The sequence below is a fragment of the Grampus griseus genome, assembly GCF_964374135.1.
Source record: "Grampus griseus genome assembly, chromosome: 1".
In the NCBI taxonomy this organism is placed as follows: domain Eukaryota; kingdom Metazoa; phylum Chordata; class Mammalia; order Artiodactyla; family Delphinidae; genus Grampus; species Grampus griseus.
Genome location: NC_139017.1, coordinates 118,884,458 through 118,909,427, shown reverse-complemented (window position 1 = coordinate 118,909,427; position 24,970 = coordinate 118,884,458). Strand labels below are relative to the sequence as shown.

Here is a 24,970-nt window from a genome sequence, read left to right as displayed (position 1 = left end):
TCTTGGAAGAAATAACCTCTTCCTCTGACCATTTAATTCACCAGATTATATATTTATTTGTGTAGAATCTTCTCTCACTACCAGAATGTTAGCTCCATAAAAGCAGGGACTTTTTTGTTTGTTCATTTTGTTTTCTTTGCTGCTGTAACCTCCTTACCTAGAACTGTACCTAGTAGATGCTCAAAAATATATGTTGAGTAAATGAATGAATATCACTATTGCTTATCAGTGCTTCCAATCCCCTCATCTGAAATTCAATGTTTAGAAAATTGTCTTGAAAAATTACATGACTTAAAATAGTTTGGGGAAAGCTTTCTTTGTCTTTCAGTATGAATCTCAGGCATATTTTCTGGGAATAACTGTGTCAGGCACCTAATCCAGAATTTCCTTCTCTCCTTGGGGTATGAAATATTCTAAAATATACCATAACAATCAAAGGGAATCCCTTTTGTTTTTATTAACTGACTCTTCATGATTATAGATAAGGGACATGGAAGTTTTAATTTGGAGTAAAAGCAAGTCATTGGCACTTCTAAAAGCATTTTTTAGGTAGGATGGGTACCAGAAGTAACAGTTTGGAAAATGAGAAAGAGAAACCAGAATAGAATCAAAGGAAAATGCTATTAAGGATTAAAAATAAAAATACTAAGAGGTCAAAAATTGAGTGCTTAGTAGAAAAGTCTTGTTGTTAAGCAGGGAAGTACAGGGCTCTGGGGATGAGGTTCTCCCAGAGGAGGATGGAGAGAAAGTATAATAGGAAAGCTAAGTCTCTGACTGGCTGGCAATATTTGTACTTGTCAGTCAGGTGGCTCCCGGTTTGGCTGTGGTATCCATCTCAGCATTATAAATTTGAGCTGCTTCTGTATGTGACATGCCTAAGTCATCATTGCATTGCCCAGTAAGGTCTTCACCTAGTCAGTAAGCTAAGTACTGAGGAGAAAGGGAACAATGGGCTAGTTTTCACTCTTTCCTTAAATAATTATTTACTGAGTCTCTACTATATACAGCCCCAGGGATGGGTGAGGAGATTCAATGGAGATGTGCTCTTAATGGCGCTTAAGGTCTAGCGGTTATATGGAGATTAATAGAATAAACACATTACTGGTTTTATAGTTACAAGCCAAGGTGAAGGAAACCAAGATTAGATGAGAATGAATGCTAAAGGAACACTAGCAAGTGGGGGACAAAGAGCTAGGTCAGGGAAGGCTTCCTGGAAGAGGTGATACTTGAGCTGAGATTATAAGCATAAATAGGAATTTGATGAATGAATGGGGCTGGTGAGAGAGAAAGAGTTTAAGGAAACAGAACATGGGCCAATTCATTGTGAGAAAAGACACAAGGGAGAGACTTAGTTATTGGAACATTGTAGCTACTGAGGGGCTATACCAGACCCTCATTTGAAACAAATTCATATTTAGATCTAAACACTAACATCATGCTGCCTGGTCATTTTTTGCTAGGTTATCAACTTCACTTCTCATTCTTTGTTTTATGTCTGTCTTTGCTTCATTCCTTAAATTTGAAACACATTATTGTCTCCTGTGCATGTCTTCTTAGTCAAGACCTATAAAAATAGAAGAGGACAATGAAAACACTAGCCTATTAGAGATAGAGGGTGCTTGCTGGAAAACAGTGAGAAGTGGGAAAAAGTTCTGATAATTAGATGGAATCAGATTTTGGAAAGCTTTGGAAACCAGACTAGGGAATTTGGACATGAAATTAGACAATTATATTTTGTCTCTAAAGTAGTGAAAGATATGATAAAAGTAATTTTCTGGAAAGTTCATCAGAGTTTGGTATGAAGGATTTATTCACTTAAAGACTTGTATGTAGTTCCTGTGGTGAGGCAGGCACTGAATTATCTCATAGTGTGCACTGGAATAGCTAAGCATTGTTTCTTAGTGTAGGCTGTGTATTATATGCTCCACATTACCCTGGAATGTTTGTTAAAATGAAGACTCTGGGATCCTATTCTAAATCTACTGAATCAAAATCTCTGGGATGGAGCCTGGGACTTTGCATTTTAACGTGCACCCCAGGTGATTTGTGCCCAATAAAGACAGAGAACTAGTGGGGTGACACAGAAGCAAAAGACACTGAAGTCAGAGTCTCTAGCTGGGCTGCTATTGCAGTAGTAATCCAGTTGGTTACAACACAAAGACTACAATGGTTACCATGGGGATTCGGGCGCAGGGGTAAGTGTGAGAACTACTTCAAAGGAAACATAACAGAAGGAGGGAAAAGACCGGATTTAGGAAGTGGATGAGAGGAAAGAGTCCAGGAGAACTGTCATCACTGCCTTCTGAATGAAAGCTAGTGAACAGAGTACTTTTAAGCCCTTAGATATGAGGGACATTGTTGGCAGTGACAAACAAAGCTAACAGCTCTGCAGTAAAATGAAGGTGCTTAAAAGAAAATAGGAAAAGGGAAAAGAAAGATAGTTACAGAGAAAAAGAGTAACCTGCTCTACAAAACTGAGGGAGCTGGCAATTAGAATACAGTAAACTTAATGTGCAAGAAAAAGTTGGCATAGATGCTCTTCTTATCTTCAAGGTGCTTGACAAAAGGAAGTGGGATCCGGGGAGGCAGACAGATGGCATAGGAGTTGAGCTCGAGGAGGGAGGGGAGAAGAGTCAGAGTTAAAAGCAAGAACATTTTGAATCCAGGGAAAGAAGAGAGATAATAAGTTTAGGAAGTTTTCAAAATAAGAAAGTTGTCATTTGCTACCAATTCTGAATAGGAAAGAAAACAGGAAATGGAGCATGTAAGCAATATTTACATTGTTCTAATAGCTTTTAAGCTTTATAATATTGCCGCATGTAGCTATAAAGATATAGAGACTTCGATATAGAGACAGGGGAAGAGAAAGTTAGTTGCATTTGTGACCTTTTTTCCCACTAGAAAATATGAAATATTATAGTATTCTATACCATGATGTTAGGCTTTCAACATTTTACTAGGATATCACTAATAATATTGAGTATACCTCTATCTTTCAAATAAGTGTGGCTTTGAATAAGAAATGCTTATTCTACTATGGCTTTTAAATCTAATATTTATAAAGACATTTCTCTCCTGTGCATAAGGAAGAATACTCACACCAAACAGTAGTGGCATGCCAAACTCAAGAGCTCAAGCCTTGAAAGCTTACATGCTAATGGGTTATTTAGTTTTCAAAATCTTAAGTTAATAACAATTGGCAATAAAGCTTGTTAATATTCCTTTTGTTCTGGAGCTATTGTGTTGATTTTGAAGTCCCATTTGTTCTAAAATGATTGAAGTCGAGATCTCCACCTAGTGGATTTATAGGATTTTACAGATTTTACAGAAATGACCTACTACATCTGGAAATCCTTAAATTTTTCTCTTAAAGAAACAACAGTTTTTAAAGACTTCTACTTAGGATCTAGCATAATTGTCAATAGAACAGTCGCAAATGGTTGAAATATGCCAATATGCATATCAGCTAGACTACAGTTAACAAACAAAGCTCAATTTTTATTTTCATACCATAATTAGGAAAACAGATCAGGCACAAGTATGAATGTATAATCATCTATGTCGAAAGAAATATTGTAATACCACTAATTGAGATGTGTATAGTAATTTCCATAAAATAATCATCAAGTGTAAATTTGCTCAAGTACTTTTTCTTATTTAATCTTTCATTTGCTTAAGGCTTTTTTTTTAATGTTTGTTTTCTTTTCCAGGATGAGGCACAACTCCTCTTTCCCATTTTCCCATTCCTTAGAGAAGCAAACTCAATTAATTGTGTCAAACATATCTCGTGGCTCTTTGATTTTTGCATTATATTCAACTGTGTACTTTTATCCTATTGATAACAAAGAGTTAGTGAAGATTTTTCCTCCAAAATACTGCATTTGAAATGCATGCAAAGGCTAGGGAGTGTCTGTGTGTCCTTTTGAAGAAAGCTAAAGTAGAAAAGGATTATTATTTGAGTTATTTTTTTCACTTTGTTCTGCCTCTAAAGGTGATGAATTAACGTATTCAGCAGAGGGTGGACACAATGTAGGTTTAGGAGCAGAGCTTTCAGCTTCATTTATTCTTCTAAGAATTAGAGACACCTTATTTTCTGCCTCAAAACTAATGTCTTTTAACTCTGGTAATGTCTCCCCTGTCATTGCACCTTCTTTATGTGCACTGTTATCTTTATCTGTTTGAAAATCTTGAACTTCTCTCAAATCATGCATATTACTGTTAATTTTAAGATCTGTTTCACTACAAGGTAGTCTATTTTTGGTTTCATGGGAACTTGTCATTCTCAAATCCTTAGCTGTAATAGTCGCCTCAACAGAGTTTGAATCATATAATATATGTTTTTCACTTTTTCCATTTTCCCAAGTTTGTTGCTTTTCTTTTGTGGTGCCATTTAAGGTCATCTGTGTGGTCCTAATTAACATACTAGAATTTGCCTTGCTTTCATCGAACATTTTTTTCTCTTCTTTCCCTACTATTTTTATCTGCAGTGCTTCAGTGCCATCATCTCTGGGCAATGCATTTGTGCTGTCAATTCCTTTTTCACTACTATTGGTTAGAGGCCAGATGGCTTGAGTACTAAGAGAGGTACTGATATCCTTGGGAAGCTCTCTTTTATTTTGGTATGGAATAGAATTTGTCTTCATAAATGTAAAATTGCCCTTGGATTGTGTTCGGGAAATAGGAGAGGAATCATAAGTTTCTGTTTTAGGAAGTTTCTTTTCTACATCATTTCCCTCACCCATAACACAAATTTCCACAATTGGATGTGATATTTTGGGTTCTGTCATTAACGTTTTTTCTTCGTTTCCAAGTTGTTCGTGACTTGAGAGTTGCTCTGCATGTTGTAAGGTTTGATTTTGATCTAAAGTATGTTCCTTGTAGGTTTCAGTCCTGTGGATTTGATTCCCCAGGGACAAAGAAAACTGATTTAGCTCACTAGTCTTTGATTTGTCCTGCTCCATGTTTTCAGTGGACTCTGTCACCCCTTGGTCAGTAGCCCCCTTAAAATGGTGGGATGGTAAAATATCCCTTCCTATGTTTTCCAAAGTCGCTGGTAAATAACAAGGAATGCCCAGTGCAAGGCGAGCTGCACCTCCCACTTGCTCAGTCGAGACGGGGGAGTGTGACTGCCTGTGTTCAGTCACAGTGGGTGTTGGCTGACGCAATGTTGATGGGTTTCCATCAGGAATATGACCCGTAGGGTGACAGTTGCCTTCCATAGAGCTCTGGTTGGCCACTGACAAGTTGTCAGCACTGAAGAGAGGAGCCTTTTTAATGTTTTTTCTGTAATATGGGGTCTGCTTTGGGGCATGTTTGAGAGGCAGCCGTTTTGCAGTGAATCTAACATAGTTGTTACTCTCTGACTGTTGGTGAAAATCTGCAGAGGACACAAGGTTTATTTTGGCTTCTTTCTCAGAAACTTTGGAGAATTTATTAGAAGGTGACAACACTTGTCTGCGTTTCTTTGGGAATTCTGGCAAGGATTTTTCTGGATGGACTCTAACTTTTCTAAAAGGATTTAAATTTAATTTTATCCTTAAATTTTGTCCTTTAATTTTCCCTTTGAAGTCAGATTGATTGGTTCTCTTCTTTTGCAGAATTTGTGGATCAGTAAGCCATTTTCCTCCTTTGTTTCTCTCCTGAGGATTGCTACATTTTTTGAGATCCAAGTTGGTCAGGTGGTTACTTTGATTTTTCTGTTCTTTCCAATGGCTTGATGTTTTGGATGACATCACCAAACTATTTTTTTCTACTAAATCAGGATGATGGAAGCTAACCCTCTTAGGGGAATATGTTTTCTTGATTTTTGTTGATAACCCCAATAACTCCATGTTGTCCTTACTCATCAGGAATTTTTCTATTGCTCTGTTAATTTGGATTTGCTCTTTCTTGGGCTTCGAAAGTTCTCGACGACTTGGCTTCCTTTCTTTCACATAATCTTGAAATTGATCACAGGGCACATATTTACAGATAAGACAACTGTTTGGCTGCAAATACCCAGGCCTGCTTCGTGTTAACAGCCCACAAGGATCATCATATTTTGATCTATGTTTTTGTAAGGTTTTTTGTACAGAGTGTTCCTCAGGCTCACAAGGCTTGGATGATGAGCCTGTAATAAAATGTCTCAGCCTGTGTGGTTGTAAGCCATTGTGTCCTTTTTCTATTGGAGGCTGCCATGATTCATTTGTTAAATGCTTTTCAAGACTTTCTCTTGCCAAGGCTGAAGCGGATGTTGCATATCTTCTACTAAATGTGTCACTGCTGATATCTGCTGAACAATAAATGCAGGAATTTAGCACTGAGCAGAGTTTTATTACCCCAACCAAACAGACGCTTAGAAGCCTTATGAGAGGTGCAAAAAGGACTCCTCTGATTATGGCAATTCTTGAAAATTTCCTGATTTTTAACCAAATCCTCAAGGGACATTGGGCAGTTTGGTGTGTTTGCAATGGCACTCTTTATGGCCACATTTTAATCAGTTGTGATGCTGATGTAAAAGTTGTGGAATTAGAAATTAAAATATTCATAGTTGTAAATCTTTAGATTAGTTGTCCATTAGGTTAGCTTTAAATATGAATAATATCTAAATTCCTTCCAAGTGGCTATAGTAATTTTTTTCTCAATTCATTTACCACTTGGGACTAACTATTAGGAAGAACATAATAAAATATTGAGTAATATATAGGTTTCAAGCAGATAATAACCTCAACAATAACAGAGAAATACTTGTGATGTTACTGGTTCCAATAAGGCAGAGTCTGTATCTGGTTTACTTGGCATCACTTAATATTCATTAAATATTCGTTAAATGAATATGTGGTTTGGACTATGGCCTGGTCTGTGTTGAAAGAATCTGCCTGAGACTCTTAAATGGTACATGTTAATACAATATTTATTAATGATACATGTTAAATAATATTAATGACAAAAATATTAGTATTAATTAATTGAGCATAAGAGGTAGGCATTGTGTTAAATATTGTACATTCATTTTTTCATTTAAGAGACCTGATCCCTTGGACAAGTCCTATTTTCCTAGCACATTTACAGAGGAAGAAACAAGTTTAGAGAGGTTGCATGTTTTCTCCCAGTTACATGTCAACTAAATGATATGGCAGAATTTGACCCAGGTCTGTCTGATACTAAACCGTATCCTCTTCCACAATGCATATTAAGTTTAAAATTACATCTTACCAGTGTACTTTTTCTTGTTTTGTGAAATTGGTTTATCCAAAGGAAGAAAGAAGTATTCCTTTCAGTGATAGAAAGAAAGAGGTGAAATAAGCCCCAACTTGCATCCAGTTCTAATCTAAGATCTAACTTCAACTCTCTGAGTAACCTTGAAGAAGCCATTTACTCGCTGGATATCAGAAGATTAGACTAGTGGGAACTTTATGTGGGTATAAAATTCTTCCAGGGAAAGAACTGCTAGCCTTTAACATATTCTAAGAGAGTTCTGTGGCCCAAAGATAAATATTAAAAGCTATTGGACTAGATCACCTCTAAAATCTCCTCTACCCCTGACATACTGTAATACTATATTTCCGAGTTAGAAGCCCTAATTAGAGTGATATTGCCTCTTACAGACTTCTATTCTGGAGCAGGTGTGGTCTTGAACGTTTTCTCTCCAATAACTGTCCTTTCCAGCTTCAGTTCAATGCCTGGCATGTAGCAAAATTTCAAGTCTTTCTTAAAAGTAATTGTATTGATTTGACAAACCAGCATTTGTGTGAAACAAGAGACTGGGTTTTAAATGGTTAAGAGGCCACTTTCCCTTTAGTATAGGAGTTTCCCACAGAGAAGTGAAGGCTCTGGACAAAGCTAAAATGAAACATCTACCTAAGGTATGATTCTATTGAAAGGCTAAGTGCTTATTGCTTTATAAAATAAAACCTATCTGATCGGGTTTCTATGGCAGATGTTTTCTTCCTTAGCCATTCCTCTTTTCAGTCAAATCATCAGGCCCCCGAAACTGGTAAGATCTGAAGTCTGGGGGATGCAATGGCATAAACTCACATCCTGCTTTATACCACATATGGAATAACATACAGTTTCGTTCTTTTCCAATTGTCCCCAAATCCATCCTTAGGGCCAGATCCCCATGGTAAGAATTTCTTGGTGCAGCACCTCTGTCATTCATATTCTGAGAGGAAGCTCTGCCTGTTGTAAACCAATTCAAATAAATGACAGGAACCTCTTGACAGAGCAGCTGTCAAAGGTTTCACTGTTGAGCCTGAAAGCATTGCCTTACTATTCAGGGAGAAAAAGGAAGACATTTAATTCATTGCCTCCACCTAAATATTGACATCGCCCATGTACCGTGGGTAGATGTCACAGCCAGATTCACTCGGCTCCCAACATGGGACAATGAATTAAGTCCTGACTTTCCCTGAACTGGGAAGTTATCATCCCTGACAGCTCAGCAAGCAAAGTATGTGTCTTGACATCATTCCTGAAATGAATCACTAGCATTAGAAGGCCGATTCTTCTAACATGTCATGCTCTGGGAAGGTTGCTTACTGTAGAACTAGCATTAGACTCGAAGGATGTTGGAATAGAAGCCAATACTCAGCCTCCTATAAATCTTAAGAGCACCGTTGCTATTTAAAAGGCTTCTTAAAAACAAACAAACCAAAAAAACACATTGTTAGGTGTCGGGTCACAAAATTCACTTGCCGATGGGCACAAGGTGTACTCTCAGCTCCTGAGGTTGGGAAGTGTTTATCTACACCCCACTCCATACGCACAGATACATGTCCATTATCTTTAGGAGAGGAATAGGCTGGTGCCACGATGATTTTTATGGCATTTCTCTTTTGAGGAAATCAAAGGAGGCTACCCTTTCAGAGGGATTTAAACAGAGTGGGATTTTCTAAAACAAGACAACTCACCTATTGTTCTTGTTACATGCTGTGGCAGAGTTTGAGGTTGGACTTCCCCAGGCTCACGATTCCTCAGCTTTTCAACTCTCTTTGGACAATATCTTGTAGGTAAGCTGGCTTCATTAAAAGCTGCCATATTCCCAGGAGGCTCTGAACATCCTGACTGCAGCAGTCTGCCACCAAAGGAGAAGAAAGTACTGTCTGCCCCATGGCCCTTCCCTTTCAGGTTAAGGGCTGTGGACTCAGAGGCCAGTACTGCTTGATGGCTGTTTTCCTGTAAGAGCGGCATTTCCTTTCTGGACCCCACAATGGACATGACCTTTATCTCGTTTTCCTGGGTTAAGTGGCAGTTACAGCATCCCTCAGCGTGGTAATTTCTTGCCTCATGATCACGCAGGGATTCATCGAAGGTTCTGCAAGGAAGGTTTTCTGTGTGTTCATTTGCTTTGCCTTGTTGGAGTTTCCAGTTAAATACAACTAAACCCAGGCAAGTGAGACCAACAGCTCCTGTGACAAATAGAGAGACTATTAAAAGATAACATCATAGGAAGAAACATATAAATCATCAAATGTGAAATCCACAAATATCAAGGTTAATGGCTTAAAGGGTGTCAAAATGGGTGGGAAATCTATCACCATTTGGAAAAATATTAGTCCAGACAGAGGATATTTAATCGACATTGTTCTGTTTTCCAATTTGGATCTTTCTTTGTATTGATTAAAAATTATAAGAAACAATACCATCTGGAATGTGTTTGACAGAAAAAGGGGGTTTTTTTCATGGACTGAAATTCATTCAAGATAAAATAATTCCTGCATTAAAATTCCTTTTCTGCTTATGGGAAATGAAACTTCCTATTTCTTAATCCCATAGTCAATAAAAGTAGACCACATTTAGCATTATACCCTGAAATTCTCATGTATAATAACCTCCTCCACCCAAAGAAAAGAAGATTCTACAAGCTATTGCCATATTTTAATCACCTCTAAAGATTCATCCGCTATCTCAGAATACATCATTGGCTTCTATTAGCATAAAGGTCAAACTCCTTGGCATTCAAGACTCAGTATATTCTTGCCATAACCTTCTTTCCTAGCCTCATTTTTTATCATTTCCCACATTCAAACACTATGTTTCAAACTCTTCAATTCATTAGTCTTAAAATGTACTTCTAAGCCTTTGTATATTCTCTATGATGCTTCTAATACTTTCTCCTATCTCTGCTTATTTGAATTTCATTTATACCTTAAAATCTAAGTCTTTTGCTATTTTTTTCCCATCTTGCAAAGATCACTCCCTTCTTTGAACTACCACAATAAAATTATTGACATCTAATCTCAGAATTCCTGGTACAGTCATTTCATGTTCTCTATAGGCTAGCTTATCCTCTAAATAACATTGTAAACGGCAGTGTTTCTCAAACTCAAGTGCAGAGTCTAACCTGTTTCTACCTCACTGTTTCTCATCTTGACAAATGGCATCCTCAACCACATAGATGTTCATACCAAAGTCTCTGAGTTACACCCAACTCTCTCTCTGACACAGTGATTTCCTTTTTTCTTGGCACTTATAACAGTATAAAATTATTGTGTTCACTTATTCATTTGCTTGTTCACTATCTGTCCTCCCCTGCTAGAATTAAGCACTATGAGGAAATGGATCTTTTCAGTCTTATTTGATATTGTATCTCCAGTGCTCTCAACACTGGCACAGAGGAGGCATACCAGAATTGTTTATTGAATATTCTTAAATAAACAGAAGGAATTCTGTTTATGAATCCTAATAATGAAAAGCACTGAGTGGTCTCATCTTAAAAATCTCCAAAATGATGATCAGGAGGACATGGTGTCAGTATAGACTGAGTTTGGATTTCTGCATTCAGAGTCCAGCTTTACCTATAACTTGCTGTGTGACCCTGGGCAAGTCAGTTGCCCTGGAAAACTCAGTTCCCTGACTCTGGAGATGAGGACAGTGAATAAGATGATACCAGTGTTCTAGACTCCTTGATTGCACTATGCCTAGTTCTCTCCACTGCAGACAACTTTAATGAAAATGTGATGATATTTTTTAAACTTGAAAGAAAAGAGAAGGGGTCAGGCATAGTTGTTTCATTTTTTTCTGTTAAAGATGAAGATTAACCAAATAGAATAGCAGTTTCTGGCAAAATCTGCCAACCTTTTTGTAGCTTACCAGATCGTAACGTTTTAAGCCCCATTTTTATTTCTTTGACAACAATACACTCTTGGAAAGTGCTACAACATATTGAAATTATGAAATCTCTATTAAAAACACCATGTTAAAAAAAAAAAAACATGTTTTTTAAAAGTAGTGGCAAAAGTTAGATCAGAACATTTTAATTGCCAAATCCTAGAGTCTGGGTTTTTCCAAAGGTTTTGGTTTTTAAATGTTAAAAACATGAAAATAATAAAATTTTAGAAACATCTCTGTATCTCTTACATGGAGTAAGAAAACTCAGGATTCAAAGCTCTGTTCTGATACTTTTCTTGGGAACATTTTCTAACCTCTCTGAGCCTTATTTTTCCTCCTCTATCAAACAGGAATAATTAATACCACTCAGAGGTCAAGTGAGATAATATATGCGACATGTTTAATACAGTATTTTGATATAGTAAGATTCAGTGAATCGTCATTGTTATATGTTATTGTGGTTGTAATTGCTGCTGCTGCTTTTTAGGCTTGGTATTGTCCTATTAGATCCTAAAAGCCTCAGCTGTTAGGAAAAAAAATCCAAAACAAATCATTAAGAGAATACTATTATGGCTGATGCAGTTACTAAACCAAATAATAAAGGAAAGAAAGACCTAAATTTTCTTAAATGCATGAATCAGCCACTGAAATGAAAGTAGGCGTAATCTGATTATGGGATAGAGTTTCTCAGTAAATTGTGTCCAAACCACGAGGAACCACTGACTCTCCCGCTATTGATGCTAGAGCTATGTCTGTGTCACATTACCACTCAGGTATAGTCACTTTCTATTACTGCAGAGAGCAAAAACAGCAGATTAAGCTCGTAGGTAGGCTGAACCTACTATCAAGAAGATGGCTGAATTTTCATTGCCATGGGCATTGTTGCAATTTTTAAAAAGTATTCTAAGAATATTTCTGAGTTAGAAAGACAACAAAAATGCAAAATTAATGATAAAAATCTCATTGAAGAATTGGAAATGTTAGAGCTTCATGAAAGCTTTCTCTTTTTATCCTCCAGTTCACAGAATAGGAAGTGTCAAGAGGTTAGGTGCCAATTAGCCACTTATCAGTTTTAAATTCACCGAATATGATTTTACATATTACTTGGAATTGTGATGATTTATCTATAGCCAAAGAAGACAATAGAATCAGAGGCCAAATTTTAGTTCTAAGTCTTTTTCCCACAATCTAGAGGGATAGATTATTGACCACACTTTCACTTCAGGAGGAGTAGCACCTTCGAAGGAGTAAATCGGTATCAAAAGTCAGAGCTGTTTTAAAGAGGAATCTCACTTAAAAACAACATCAAAACAACACAAAAACAACACAAAAAAACACAACAACACACAAAAAACCATTACATTTTTATGGTAATTTCACACGCAATAACTTAACATGCATGTAATAATATTCATAATTTATCAACATGTTAAGCTTCCTATCATTTTGACAAAGGCTTTGGAACCTTCCAGAATTTTTATCTATTTCTACACTAATGCAGAGTTGCTAACTTGGCAAAATCTTCTCTAAAACTAGACATAAAAGATACCTATAACATACTAAGTATTCTAAGAAACACATTTAAGGAGAAACTCTGTTGCTCTAGTGCTTTTGTCTTTTGTGGGAAATTATTTCTTAGCACGTAAAATTACTGACATGGTTACACATTTTCTAAAACAATTTATCTTCCTGAGAGAATTCCAATTCACTTCCAAGTGAATTTGATTACTGCTGGTGGTAGTTTCACTGTCTAGACCTGACACTGGTCTCCATCTATCCTGATTAAAAGGAGCTAAAAATCTGATGTTCAAGTGATTCACTGGAAACCTGCTATGGAATAATTATTTATGGCACATATTCAAAGTATATCAGTTCAGTCCTGAATGCCATTTGCAAGCCTCTGGTCCTCCAGTGTTGGGGAACCCCCCACAAACACACACATCCCCACACACACACACTTCTCATCACCATGGCTACCCACAGGTACAAAGGATTTCACCATGCACTGAAAGCATACAAACATCTAGATATCTTGACAAATCTCAGGCATATTTGGTCTTTGACTAATGCCACAAAGCATCACATTAGATCATTCATCCAGTGAGTTGTAATGATAGCTGATGCATAGTTTAAAAAATTTTTAAACTACCATAGAAAATTTAAAGGATTGGATAGTATCCTCTCCTTAGTCAGTTGGGGGGTGGGGTAATGCTCCAAGTTTATAAACAAGTTAGACAAACAGAAATCTTAAAAGAATTCAAAACCCCCAAATAGAAGAAAACCAAGGCTCATAGCAGATTAATCACTTGCCCAAGTCACACAGCAAGTAAGAGCAGAGCCAGGTTTCAAACCTGGATAATCTAACTGCGGAGCTCATGCTTGTATAAGCTGTATATATGCTCTTGTATAAGCTTATAGAGCTTGTATAAGCTCTATAGTACTTATACAAGCACTATAGAGCAGGATGCACCTGGTTGTCATAATAGCATCTCCCCCTGCACTTGGTAAAGCCCACTGATTCTCACTCCACCACAGAGAAGCACACCGATGGGAGTGCCTTGAGGAAATAGACTATGTCTCATCACTTTTTTAACCCCTATCTCCCAGCATCTTAATGAATGTACCAGTACTGAAATATAGACTATTCCCTCATTACAGACAAGAAAACTGAAGTCTGAATAGCAGGTTAATGTACTCAAGATCACAGTGCTAGTTATACCAGGACTAGAGCTCTTGAATTCTGGTTCAAGACCCTTTCCTCTATGTTAGACAACTTCTTTGCAACAGGTAGTTTTTTCAACCTATGCCAAATCAACTAACATCCTCCCACACTACTGACAACCTCTCCCTTCCACAAGCCCTGGAAACGTTCCCCAGTTGCCTGAGAAAGGCATCATTTAGTGTACTTCAAGAATATGGAGGAAAGCTGGGCACACTTCTCCCTGTCATACCTGCAAAGCCAAGGACAGTCAGCAGGGCCACATCCTGCCCTGGGAAGAGGGGACTTCTGTCTTTTAGAGCCAGAGTGAGGTTGGCAGCCTTGGAATTGCAGTTAGTCTCAGACAGCCTTAGCACACTCTTTGCAGTGGCCACAGCCATGGTGGATGGCTGACAATTTAGGTCCTTGGCATTTCTGTGCGTGTGAGCAGAAGACTTTACGTAGTTTCTTAAGAACCAGGGGTAGAGATCACAAGTGCAGCTCCACTGGTTCTTATCTAAGCTCAGAAGGATTAACTGCTTCAGTGGAGTAAAAACACCGGGCAGGACTACTTCCTGTAGTCGAGGCAGCGGCCGGAAGGCATCTTTCCCAATGTAGGAAATTCAACTGTTAGATAAATCCAGATGCCTGAGACTGTGGAGATCTGTGCCTCCGAAAGAACTGTCTGTCAGTTTAGTGACCTGATTCCCATCCAGCTGTAGCCGGGTCAGGCCCCTGGTGTTTCGGAACCAAGACCCTTGCGGGGCGCGGAGAGCGTTATTGCTAAGCGCCAGCACCTGCAGACTGCGAAGCTTGCTGAAGCTGTGATCGGTAAGCGAAGAGCTGGATATTTGGTTGTGCTCCAGCAACGACGTCCGCAACTTTGAAAGGGTGTGCAGGGCGTCTTCCCGAACATCCTCGATGCCATTTCTGCTCGAGGAGAGCAGAGCAAGATTAAACAAGAGGGACAGATTTGTGCTCTCTATAGAGGAGAGATATCCATCAGTGATGATTAAAACCCTCGTGGTCACAGGGGCTGCTGTGGAGAAGAAAAGCACAGACTAGAAGCGAGTATACACACGTGGGAGGGGAACACAGTGGAGAGCAGAGATAATCAATACCCTCTGAGTACAATTCTATCACCTGGGTAAGAACAACAAACAAAAAGAAAATGATTCTCTGATTTCTCAGTTTAAGGGGAAGGTGGCTCTTTTCAGAATGATGGATTTTTATATTCTTTGTTACCATGACATGTTTATTTGAGAAACACAAACCCATCTGTTCCTTTAGATGTTAAATTTAATTCATTGTTTTGGATTATCATCATTGATGTTTTTTTGAAAGTGGCTTTTCAGGCTTTCTCTCTGTGAGGCTATGTACTGACCTGCTCAGCCCTGCTGGCCCAAGACAGAGTCACTCAACAGCCGAGCCAGTATCTGAGCTTCCTAACCAGTTTTCCACAAGCAATGTATATTTATGCTGTGAAGCCAATCATCTTTTCTCTCAAACATAAAGGTGTGGATTGGGGTGGCAGAAGTGAGAAGGACCGTTGGTTTCTGCTTTTTAGCTCCAGGCTAAAAGTTGGCAACTTGGTAAGGATCTATGTTCTCTCCAGACAACCTGAGGATCTGTCAGTGGGGTTCTCATTAAAGTCTGGGCCATCTTGGCCTCCTGTCTAATATCTGTTCCCACCAATGAAGTCCATCATGTAATGACAGGTGGTACTCAGGGCTTCCAACTGTTAAATCCCTTCACCATAATCACCCTAGAGCTATCACTGCTCTGTCATTAGAAATCAAAGCATTTTAACTCGATAAAGATGTATTATAATCAGGAGTTATTGTAACACATCTTTATCATGCTAAAATTGTTTTGACTGCAAATGACAGTGTCATAAGGATGAAGAGTCCATTGTCCCTGGGAGGTCTACAGGTGATATTAGAACAATCAACCATGGGGGAAGCAAATCACAATTCCCTTATGAAATTCAGACTACATCACTGAAACAAAGAGATTTAAAAAAATGTAAAAGACAAAGGATTTCCACAGTGCCTTCTTTTGGAAGAATTGCTCCCATCTCCATAGCACGAGTCATGGGGCTTTTGTTTAGGGGTGTTATTTTTTTAGTATTTATTTTTAGTATTTATTACTGATTATTTGAATTCTATTAATTCTAACCAGTTTGGCATTTTGTTCCTTTCATCATTGTTTTTCATGTGGGCTGAGGGAGTTTTGTTTTTAAGGATCCTCAGTCCTCTAGAGATTTCTGACTCTGAGGGAGCAGGCTATTGTTTCTGTCAATTACTTCTTGTCTAGGACCAGACAGGCTCCACTTGCAAATCATCCATTTAAGTCTCTGTGTTTATGAAATCTAACTTCACAAATGTGACACTTTGTAAATGAGAAGGAATATATAGAGGTGTAGCAATGTAGATGAGCGATATTTGTTTCTTACAAACAGCTATCTCTGATCAAAATTTAAAAATGTAGTGAAGTCAAATCTATTTGAGAGGATGGGAGTTTAGTGTTTGTTAAGTGTTTTCTATACAGATTGGAGACGGTATACAGCGAACTAGCCTTGAAAATCTTTCCTGTCAGGAATGACAATGCCATCTACCTCTTAATTCTCATGGGGTCATAGGATTTTAGAAATGAAAGAACTCATTTTCTTCCACTCAATCTTAGATTTGTTTCTGAAATTTTTCCATTGGCATGGTTTATAGCTTGTTTATCTCTTCTTGGATATCAGGATGTAAATCACATTCTCCTCAAATTTGTTAATAAGGTGTCTTATTAAATTGTTGACTTAAGCAAGCAATATGTAATGAATACAGGCAGTGTATCTTGTTAGCATTTCTACAGCTCATTTACTACCAATAAAAAAAGACTACACTTTCAAAATTAGATGCACTTTGATAATAATCTGTTTTGCTGGTACATCACTTAATCTTACTAATGCTGAACAATTGCACTTCAGGTTCCTGATTCATTGATATTTCTTCCAGCCTGTGGTAGGTTTCAAATCTGCACAGAGTGTGGACAAAATATAATTAAAGTGATCATTTTTTTTCTTTTATTAAAAAAAGTATGTAACAATAAAATGGTGGTATTCTTTTATAAGAGCAAAATACCTCAGTTACCGCTGAAGGTCTTAAAGTAGTTTTGGTTAAGACCACCAGGGACGAACAGGAAAATAAAATAATATTATCAATCTTTAGTCACTAAAGAAAGCTTGCTCTTTAAAAGTTTACCTCTTTCAGACTGAGCCGAGAGATCAGTCAGTACAAAAAAAGGCATAGCAATGAATTTGTCAGGTACACTGAACACTGCTTTTTAGAGTTACTGGTTTTATTACCTACTATATAGGTTATCTGGTGACAGAGGGTTACATCCTTGGTGCACACCATACATGATGCAGGGCAGGCTGCCACCAACTGCAGCATAATAGCAAAGAGATGAGCCATCCACCTGAAAGGAAAGTAGAGAGCAATGCACGTCATAATGTTGGCATTTATGATCCAGGGATTTCAGTATATTCAGCTCATGAGGCATTTTGGTGATTTCTGCTTTTTAATGGGCACTTTGGCTTCTCACATGATGCTAGATAAATGGCTGAAATCCTTAATTTGAATAGAATTTAAACTGAGCCGTTATAAGGAGCAAGGATATAGTGTGCAGCACAGAGAAATATGGCCATGATTTGTAATAACTTAAAATGGAGTAAAATCTATAAAAATATTGAATCACTATGTTGTACACCTAAAACTAATATAATATTTTAAATCAACTATGCTTCAACAAATATATATGTATACCCACAATAAACAGAAACACAAACTGAACCGTTAAAGCATTTGACCATAAATTCAGAGAACTCACATCCAAGGCACAGCCATTAATATAGATTATTAAAAAATTAAGTTACTTTTTAAAACACTTGATAGTTTGTTGAGCTTTTGCAAATACATTACCTTATTTAACTCTTTTAATTTGGCAATTCAATTTGAAGCTGAGAAAACTGAAGTTCAGAATGGTTAATAAACCATCCAAAGTCACATAGCTATTAGGTATTTAACACCAAGTCTTTTAACTCCAAATCCAGTGTTCTTTCTAGTATGCAGAACATAATCTCAGGCACTGAAACATATATTTATAATGAAATTATTCTTCACAGATATAGATGCCACAGATAGAGAGGGAGAATGAAGGAGCATTAAGATCACAAGCTCTACCTAGCTTTGAATTCAGCTCTCCTATTTACTGACTATACTATCTTAGATAAATTATTTAATTTTTCTTATTTTTTCCTTTTCATGTTTAAAATAGAAATAATAAATGCCTACATTACAGAGCATTATGAGTTAGATAAAATGTTCTAAGTGTTTAGTAAGTATCATAGTTTTACCATTATTTCAGCTCTCCAATGAAATATTAACACCGTTTTGGATTTAATGTTCAAAAAAAGGCCATTCATTTATAATGTATTCCCTGATTGGTTTAAAAAAAAAACTTAAAGCAAATTATAATAAAAAACCTTCTACCCATACAAAAAGTTTGAAAATAAAATAAAATGTAAAAAAACATAAAACTATTAATTCTATCATTCTTTCAACAAGTATTTATTGAATTCCTTCTGTGCTCCAGGCATTGCTGAAGGCACTGGAGATAGAATAGCGAGTGATAAACTCCTGCCCTCATTGGATGGACATGCTACGAAGGGATGTAAACAATAAACAAAAAATATGAAAATATGTATTAAGTCATCTAGTGATAAGTTCTATGGAATAAGTAGGGCAAATATGGTGACAAGAAAAAACTGATAAAGTAACATTTGAACAAAGACCTGGGAAAGATGAAGGGTGCTGATCAGTCCAGGTGGGAAGAATGGTAAATGCAAAGTCCCTGAAGGCATGTGTGCTCTCAGCCTGAGGAAGTCAGCGTGGCCTGCTACACAAGAGGAAGAGGAAACCAGGAAATAGCAGGGGCAGGCTGTGCATGCCTTGGAGATGAATGCAAGAGCTTTGTTTTTTTATCCATATAAGATGAGAGTAATTGGAGGCTTTTGTGAGTGGCATTACTTCATCTGTAGCATATTTTTAAATAATTATTTTGGCTACTGTGCTCGTTACTATAGCTTTGTAATACAGTTTGAAATCAGGGAGCATGATGCCTTCAGCTGTGTTCTTTCTCAATATTGCTTCAGCTTTTGGAGTCTTTTGGGTTCCATAACAGTTTTAGGATTGTTTGTTCTATTTCTGTGAAAAATGCCATTGGAATTTTGATGGAGATTACATTGAATCTGTAGATTGCCTTGGGTAGTTTCAACATTATTAATTCTTCCAATCCATGAGCATGGGACACCTTTCCATTTATTTGTGTCTTCTTCCATTTCTTTCCTCAATATTTTGTAGCTTTCAGTGTACAGGTCTTTCACCTCCTTGGTTAAATTTACTCCTAGGTATTTCATTCTTTTTGATGCAATTGTAAATGAGATTGTTTTCTTCATTTCTCTTTCTGATAGCTTGTTAATAGTGTACAGAAATACAACAAGATCTTTGTATATTGATTTTGTATCCCTGCAACTTTACTGAATCTTTTTATTAGTTCTAACAGTTTTTTGGTGGAGTCTTTAGGGTTTTCTATATCAACTCATCCACATACAGTGAGTTTTATTTCTTCCTTTCTAAGTTGGATGCCTTTTATTTCTTTTTTCTTGCCTAATTGCTATGACTAGGACTTCTAATACTATATTGAATGAGAGTGGGCATCCTTGTCTTATTCCTAATCTTAAAGGAAAATCTTTCAGTATTGAGTCTGATGGTAGCTGTGGATTTGCTACCATGTTGGGAACATACTTTTAATAGGCAAAGAATAGTAGCAGCAAAAGTAATTAGAAGGAAACTATCATAATACAAGCAAAAGATGATGGTTCAGACAAGGATGAGAGGTAGTCAGATTCTGTGTAATTTTTTATTATCATGATGCAATTTAATGTAACAAATTTGAGCTCAACTAAGCTATCCTGTGCAGTGGAACATGCTAGGTATACAGGAGTAAACAGGCCTTTGCTTACCCTCAAATCATGTTCCAGCTAGTGATATAGACATGTAAATAGCTAGTTGTAACACAAGAAAGAATGAAATAAATCTAAATAATAGTGAAAAATTATTTTGCGAAATCCTTGGATACTTTATAAAGGATGTGTCTTATGAGTTGGGCTTGAAGAGGACAGAGGGTTTCCACAGGCAGGAATAAGAGTTAGATAATTCAGACTGAAAAAATAGTAAGAACAATGTCCTGCATTGAGCAAAAGATCTAATCTCAGTTCACTTCTTTTAGCGTACCTGGGCTGCTTAGAGTCTGCCCTATGCATATGTGGTTCAGAGGTCAGCCAGAGAATTAGGCAGAGTTTATATGCATATTCTGGGGCTCCCTCTCCCAGACCCCTTTCTTCTAGGATTTCCCCTCATTTTCTAGTGCTTACATGTGATAAGCAGGATTCTAGGATGGCTCCCAAGATTCCTTCCACTTTTTTCCAGGAATACCACCTACGTTTGAGTTTGGACAAAACCTATGAATATGATGAGATATTACTCCCATAATTATGTTTCCTCATATGGCAAGACAAAGATTATTCTGTGTAGGTATGACCTAATCAGATGAGCCCTTTAAAAGCAAAGAATATTTCTCCAGTTGGTCACAGGGGAAAAAGTTTAGAGAAACATGCCCTTGCTGGCCAGAAAGAAAGCAAATGGCTATGTTGTGAACTGCTTATAGGAGCCATGTGGCAAGGAACTATGGGCATCCTCTAGAAACTGAGCGTTATCCCTGAACAACAGTTGGCAAGAAAACAGGGACCTGAAGGAAATGAATTCTTCCAGTACCAGTGAGCTTGGAAGAGGACCCTGAGCCTCAGATGAGAATCACAGAGTGAACTAACACCATGATTTTAATCTAGTGAGGCCCTGAGCAAGGGACCCAGTTAACCTGTACTAGACTCTGACCCACGGAGATAATAAATGGGTTTTGATTTAAACCACTTGTGATAATTTGTTACAAAGCCATAGCTAATTCACTCTACCCTAGATGCCCTGAATTCTATCCTCGGGTTCTTCAAGCAGGCAAAACTGCAGGCTTACCGCCATCAGAATTCTAATTGCTCTCTAAGAGGCAGATGGCGCCTACTCTTAGGGAAAATGTTGTAAAAAAAAAAAAAAAAGATAAGAACCTTATCCTATGCCCTTCATTTCTTCTGTGACTCCCCTCCAAAATCTACCTGCTCCTGTTCACTCTCTGTTTCTTTCAGGTCACAGTCTTTTACATTTTATCCAGAGTTTACAGTTGTTATCTGGGGGAGGGTTGATCCAATATAAATGCAGTTTGTTCATTCAGATTCTAGATACATTTTGAAGGCAGAATGATTATGATTTGCTGGTGAATTAGAAGCAAGAGTATGACAAAGAGAGAATTCAGATATTATCCTGTGGTGTTTGGAAGCAGAAAGGATAGAGTTGCCATTTACTGAAGCAGAGAAGACTGTAAATGCAAGAAGTTGCATATGTGAGTTAAGAGTTCAAGAAAGAGTACTAAGCTAGATATAGATATTTGGAAGTTGTTTTTTAAAGCCATGAGACTGAATTAAATCCTCAACAAATTAAATAGAGAAGAGACCCAAAGACTGAGGCCTGGTGCAATTTAAAATTTAAAGATAAAGAGGAGAAGTGAAATCTAAAGAGAAGACTGAGAAATAGCAAGTAATAGTGAATTAAAATAATGAGAAAATAGTGACCTCAAGTCCAGTTGAAGAATGTTTCAGGGACAAAAGAATGATTATTTGCATTTAATGCTGTGCCAAGTAAGATGGATTTAGCAATGAGGAGGTAAATCTGTATCCTTGACAAGAGCAGTTTCAGCAGAGTGTTATAGGAGAAAACCTGATTGGGATGGAGGACAGATGGAAGGAGAATAAGAGTCCGCAAATTTAGGCAACTCTTTAGAGCAATTTTGGTGAACAGAGAAATGGAGTAGTAGCTTGAGGAAGAAGTAGAGTCAAGAGTTTTATTTTGTTTTTGTTTATATGTTTTTAAGATGAAAGAATTTATATGTCTGTAGGTTGATGGGATAAAACAATAGAAAGGGAACGCTGATGATGCAAAAAATAGAAGGGAGAATTATTGTCAGAGCGATGTCCTTGAGTAGATTAGCAAGGATAAGATCTAGTACACAGTGAAGGAATTGCCCTCGGATAGAATCAGGCAAAGTTCATCTGTAGAAAAAGGAGTGAAGGCAGATGATGTGAGTTTAGATATAGGTGGGTGGTTGAAGTATTAGCGGGAACTAGAGGTCTGAGGAAAGAGGAGAAGGTGCAAAACAGCCATTTAGAGAGTGAGAGAGAGTGAGCTAGGAATACAAAATAGACTCTCTAAACAGTACTGAGGGTCCACTTCAGGTTAGAGGGTCATAATTTTGAAATAAGAGCCGTCAGGATGGATTTAATCAAGACTAGGATTTTTCCAACTGTGTACAAAATTCATGATAGGGCAAGGGAGTTGAGGCTATGTGGGATGGAGTGAATATGATTGCCAGTGTAATCTAAGCTAAATCATGGAGGAAATAAGGTGACTGGATGATGGTGAAAAGATGGTAACAGGAACAAAAATTAGGGGAGACATCGGATGATAGACAAAAAGATAGAACAATAGTAGCAAAAACATGGTTTTTAAGGCTGAGTGATATATATATATATATACACACACACACACACACACACACACACACACACACACACACACACACACACGGGGTTTATTGCACTATTTTCCTTTACTTCAGGGTACATTTGAAAATCTTCACAATGCAAAGCAGCATCTTCTTAAGTGGTAAGATGGTTTATGCAGTCAAAGTTGTTGGAGTCAGAGCTCCGGACAAAGTGAGCTGGGTAGAGAGGAGGTAGAGCCCCAGGGCCATCTGACGGAAACTGTGAGGATGCAGAGCACGGAGGAGTTGCAGGCATCGCTGGTAACAGGGCCTAGGGTATGAATGACCGGGGAGCTAAGTGACCAAGGGAAGGTGGAGGATAAGAGCATTGCAGAAGAGGAGATAAAGGGCCCCAGAGGTCAGGCCACCTTAATGATTATCTGCATGGATAATAAAAGCACTGAGAGTAGTGCTAGAGAGCATGACAGTGAGCCAGATGCAAAACCTTCAGAGAAAGGAGAGGGACTCTGGGGAAAAGCTTGACAAACTGGTGGCTCTTCCAGGAGAAACCATTTGGAAGTTACAATGTCAGTGAGAAAGACACAGACCCCCCCCCCCCCGCCCCCTGCTTACCCCCAGTACCATCCCCACCCACCTAGAAGTACAGGAATATGTGAGAGAAAACAGCTTCCTCTTGAGAGAGCTCTGGGGGAAGCAGTGTCCTCAGGGGAGGGCTAGATATTAAGGGAGAAATTGTTCTACTAAGAATCTAAATTAGTTGGTTACTGTACCTGAATGTTAAATTGGGCTATCCACCTCCTGGCAGTGAAAGTTTCATAAAGGGAGAAATGATAGGTTATGTAACATGTCCTTAGGACCTGAAAAAAGAAGGCATATAATTTCTTCAAAAGAAACCAACTTTTTCTAAAATCCCGAGAATTTTTTCCTTAGATCCATAATCATTTATATATCTCTAGCAACTAGAACAAAGCTTGGAATATAATCAGAATACAAGAAATGTTTATTTGACCAAACTCATCTGACACGAAGGTTCATAGTGGACAATATCTTTAATGACAGTTTTTGAAGATTAAAAGCTCATCTTAACCCCTAAAGTAGGGCATAGTCATGAGGTTGCTATTGATCTTAGTTTTGAATCTGAGACGGTATTTTCAAAAATAAAGCTAATTATAAAATCAACTGTAGCAGTTCTTTCCCTACAGACACATTGAACAGTGTATTATAGGGCACTGAGATAGTTAATAGTTTTTAGTATTCACTTTTATTCTTTGATTTTGAAGAGGCAAACCTGCCGCGTTAAAGCGCACAAAGCTAATTAAAGCTTTTCCACTATTTCATTATCTGAATGTAGTTGCAAATTCTGACTTAAAACTCTTATCAGAGGGAGACTCAACATCCCTCCATGAACAGCAAGTGAACATTCAATTAACACTTCAATACAAGTGTATTTTAAATAAAAATCTATTTTATTGTTAATCTCATTCTTTGCACATTCAAATATCCAATTTTAAAATCCAAAGACAGATGCATCCCTTTTATTCTTTGGGGAAAAGAAGTCTTTTCTTTATTTACAGGGAAGACCTGAATTTTCTGAAGTTGTTACCAAGTTAGAAGAGTGTCTCTGCAACACTGAGGTAAGAACTTTGGCTTCTGAAATATGTCCATTACAAAGGCTTGAATATCTAATGACGTTGGGGAATGTAGTTAAGGTGGTGCTTGTGGAAAGAAAGTGTGTGTCCATAACACCATTCATATTTTCACCCTGTCAATTAAGTTCTTAGGGTGGAGGAGAATTGACTGCATCTGTAGGGCAAAGGCAAATTCAGAGTGAATTGGGGCCCTTCCAACAAATAATCAGGCAAGCAAATAGACATGGGTATGCATAGCTTAAAAAATTGATATGTAAAAATTTAAAAATAACAAATGTGTTAGAAAGTAATTATGTAAATCATTACCTTCTATACAAAATTTCTTACAAACAATGAAATGTAAGCTAAAACATTAAGCCATTGTCCATTTATGTTCAATAAGAACCAGAAAAATTATTACTAAAATTAGCACATAAATTAATTGGGAGGCATTGCTTTTATACCACACATATTTTACATAAAGTGATGTGTGTTGGTAATGAGACTAATGGAATTTTCTTTCCTTAATATCAAGGAGCTGTTTGCTTTAATTTTCTCTATAATTGCCTTAATTTTCTATACACCTGTTCAGGAGATAGCATTTGAAAATAGACAAGGGAACTGAAACATGAGCGTTAATTCAAAAATAATAACATATTCCCAAATGCAACTGAGTGCTACAGGAGAGAGGGATGGACATCACACATACAGGCTCACGTATAAACGAGTGTATGGAGGGGCAAAAATGGGGGAAAACAGCATCAACCTGAGATTGCACAACTAAATCCCAAAGTGGAACCATCCAAGGAAAGTTTTCTTTCCTTAAAATCTTAAC

The 24,970-nt window shown here is 37.5% G+C and overlaps 2 protein-coding genes across 2 annotated transcripts in view; one reads left to right on the top strand and one right to left on the bottom strand.

Annotated features, from left to right (window-relative positions):
- TNNI3K (TNNI3 interacting kinase) overlaps positions 1-24,970 on the top strand; it is a gene marked incomplete at both ends in the record, with an annotated part of 280,506 nt that overhangs the window by 198,189 nt on the left and 57,347 nt on the right. Inside the window, one exon of the mRNA XM_082669170.1 lies at positions 24,082-24,141. Coding sequence (XP_082525296.1) covers positions 24,082-24,141 — 60 coding nt within the window. The remainder of the gene's footprint in view (positions 1-24,081; positions 24,142-24,970) is intronic.
- LRRC53 (leucine rich repeat containing 53) lies at positions 3,933-17,232 on the bottom strand (the record flags this gene model as incomplete). Its single annotated transcript, XM_082653443.1, is given in 5 exon segments — positions 3,933-6,268; positions 8,892-9,389; positions 14,043-14,412; positions 14,416-14,828; positions 17,145-17,232. Coding segments are annotated over 5 exon segments (3,705 nt in total).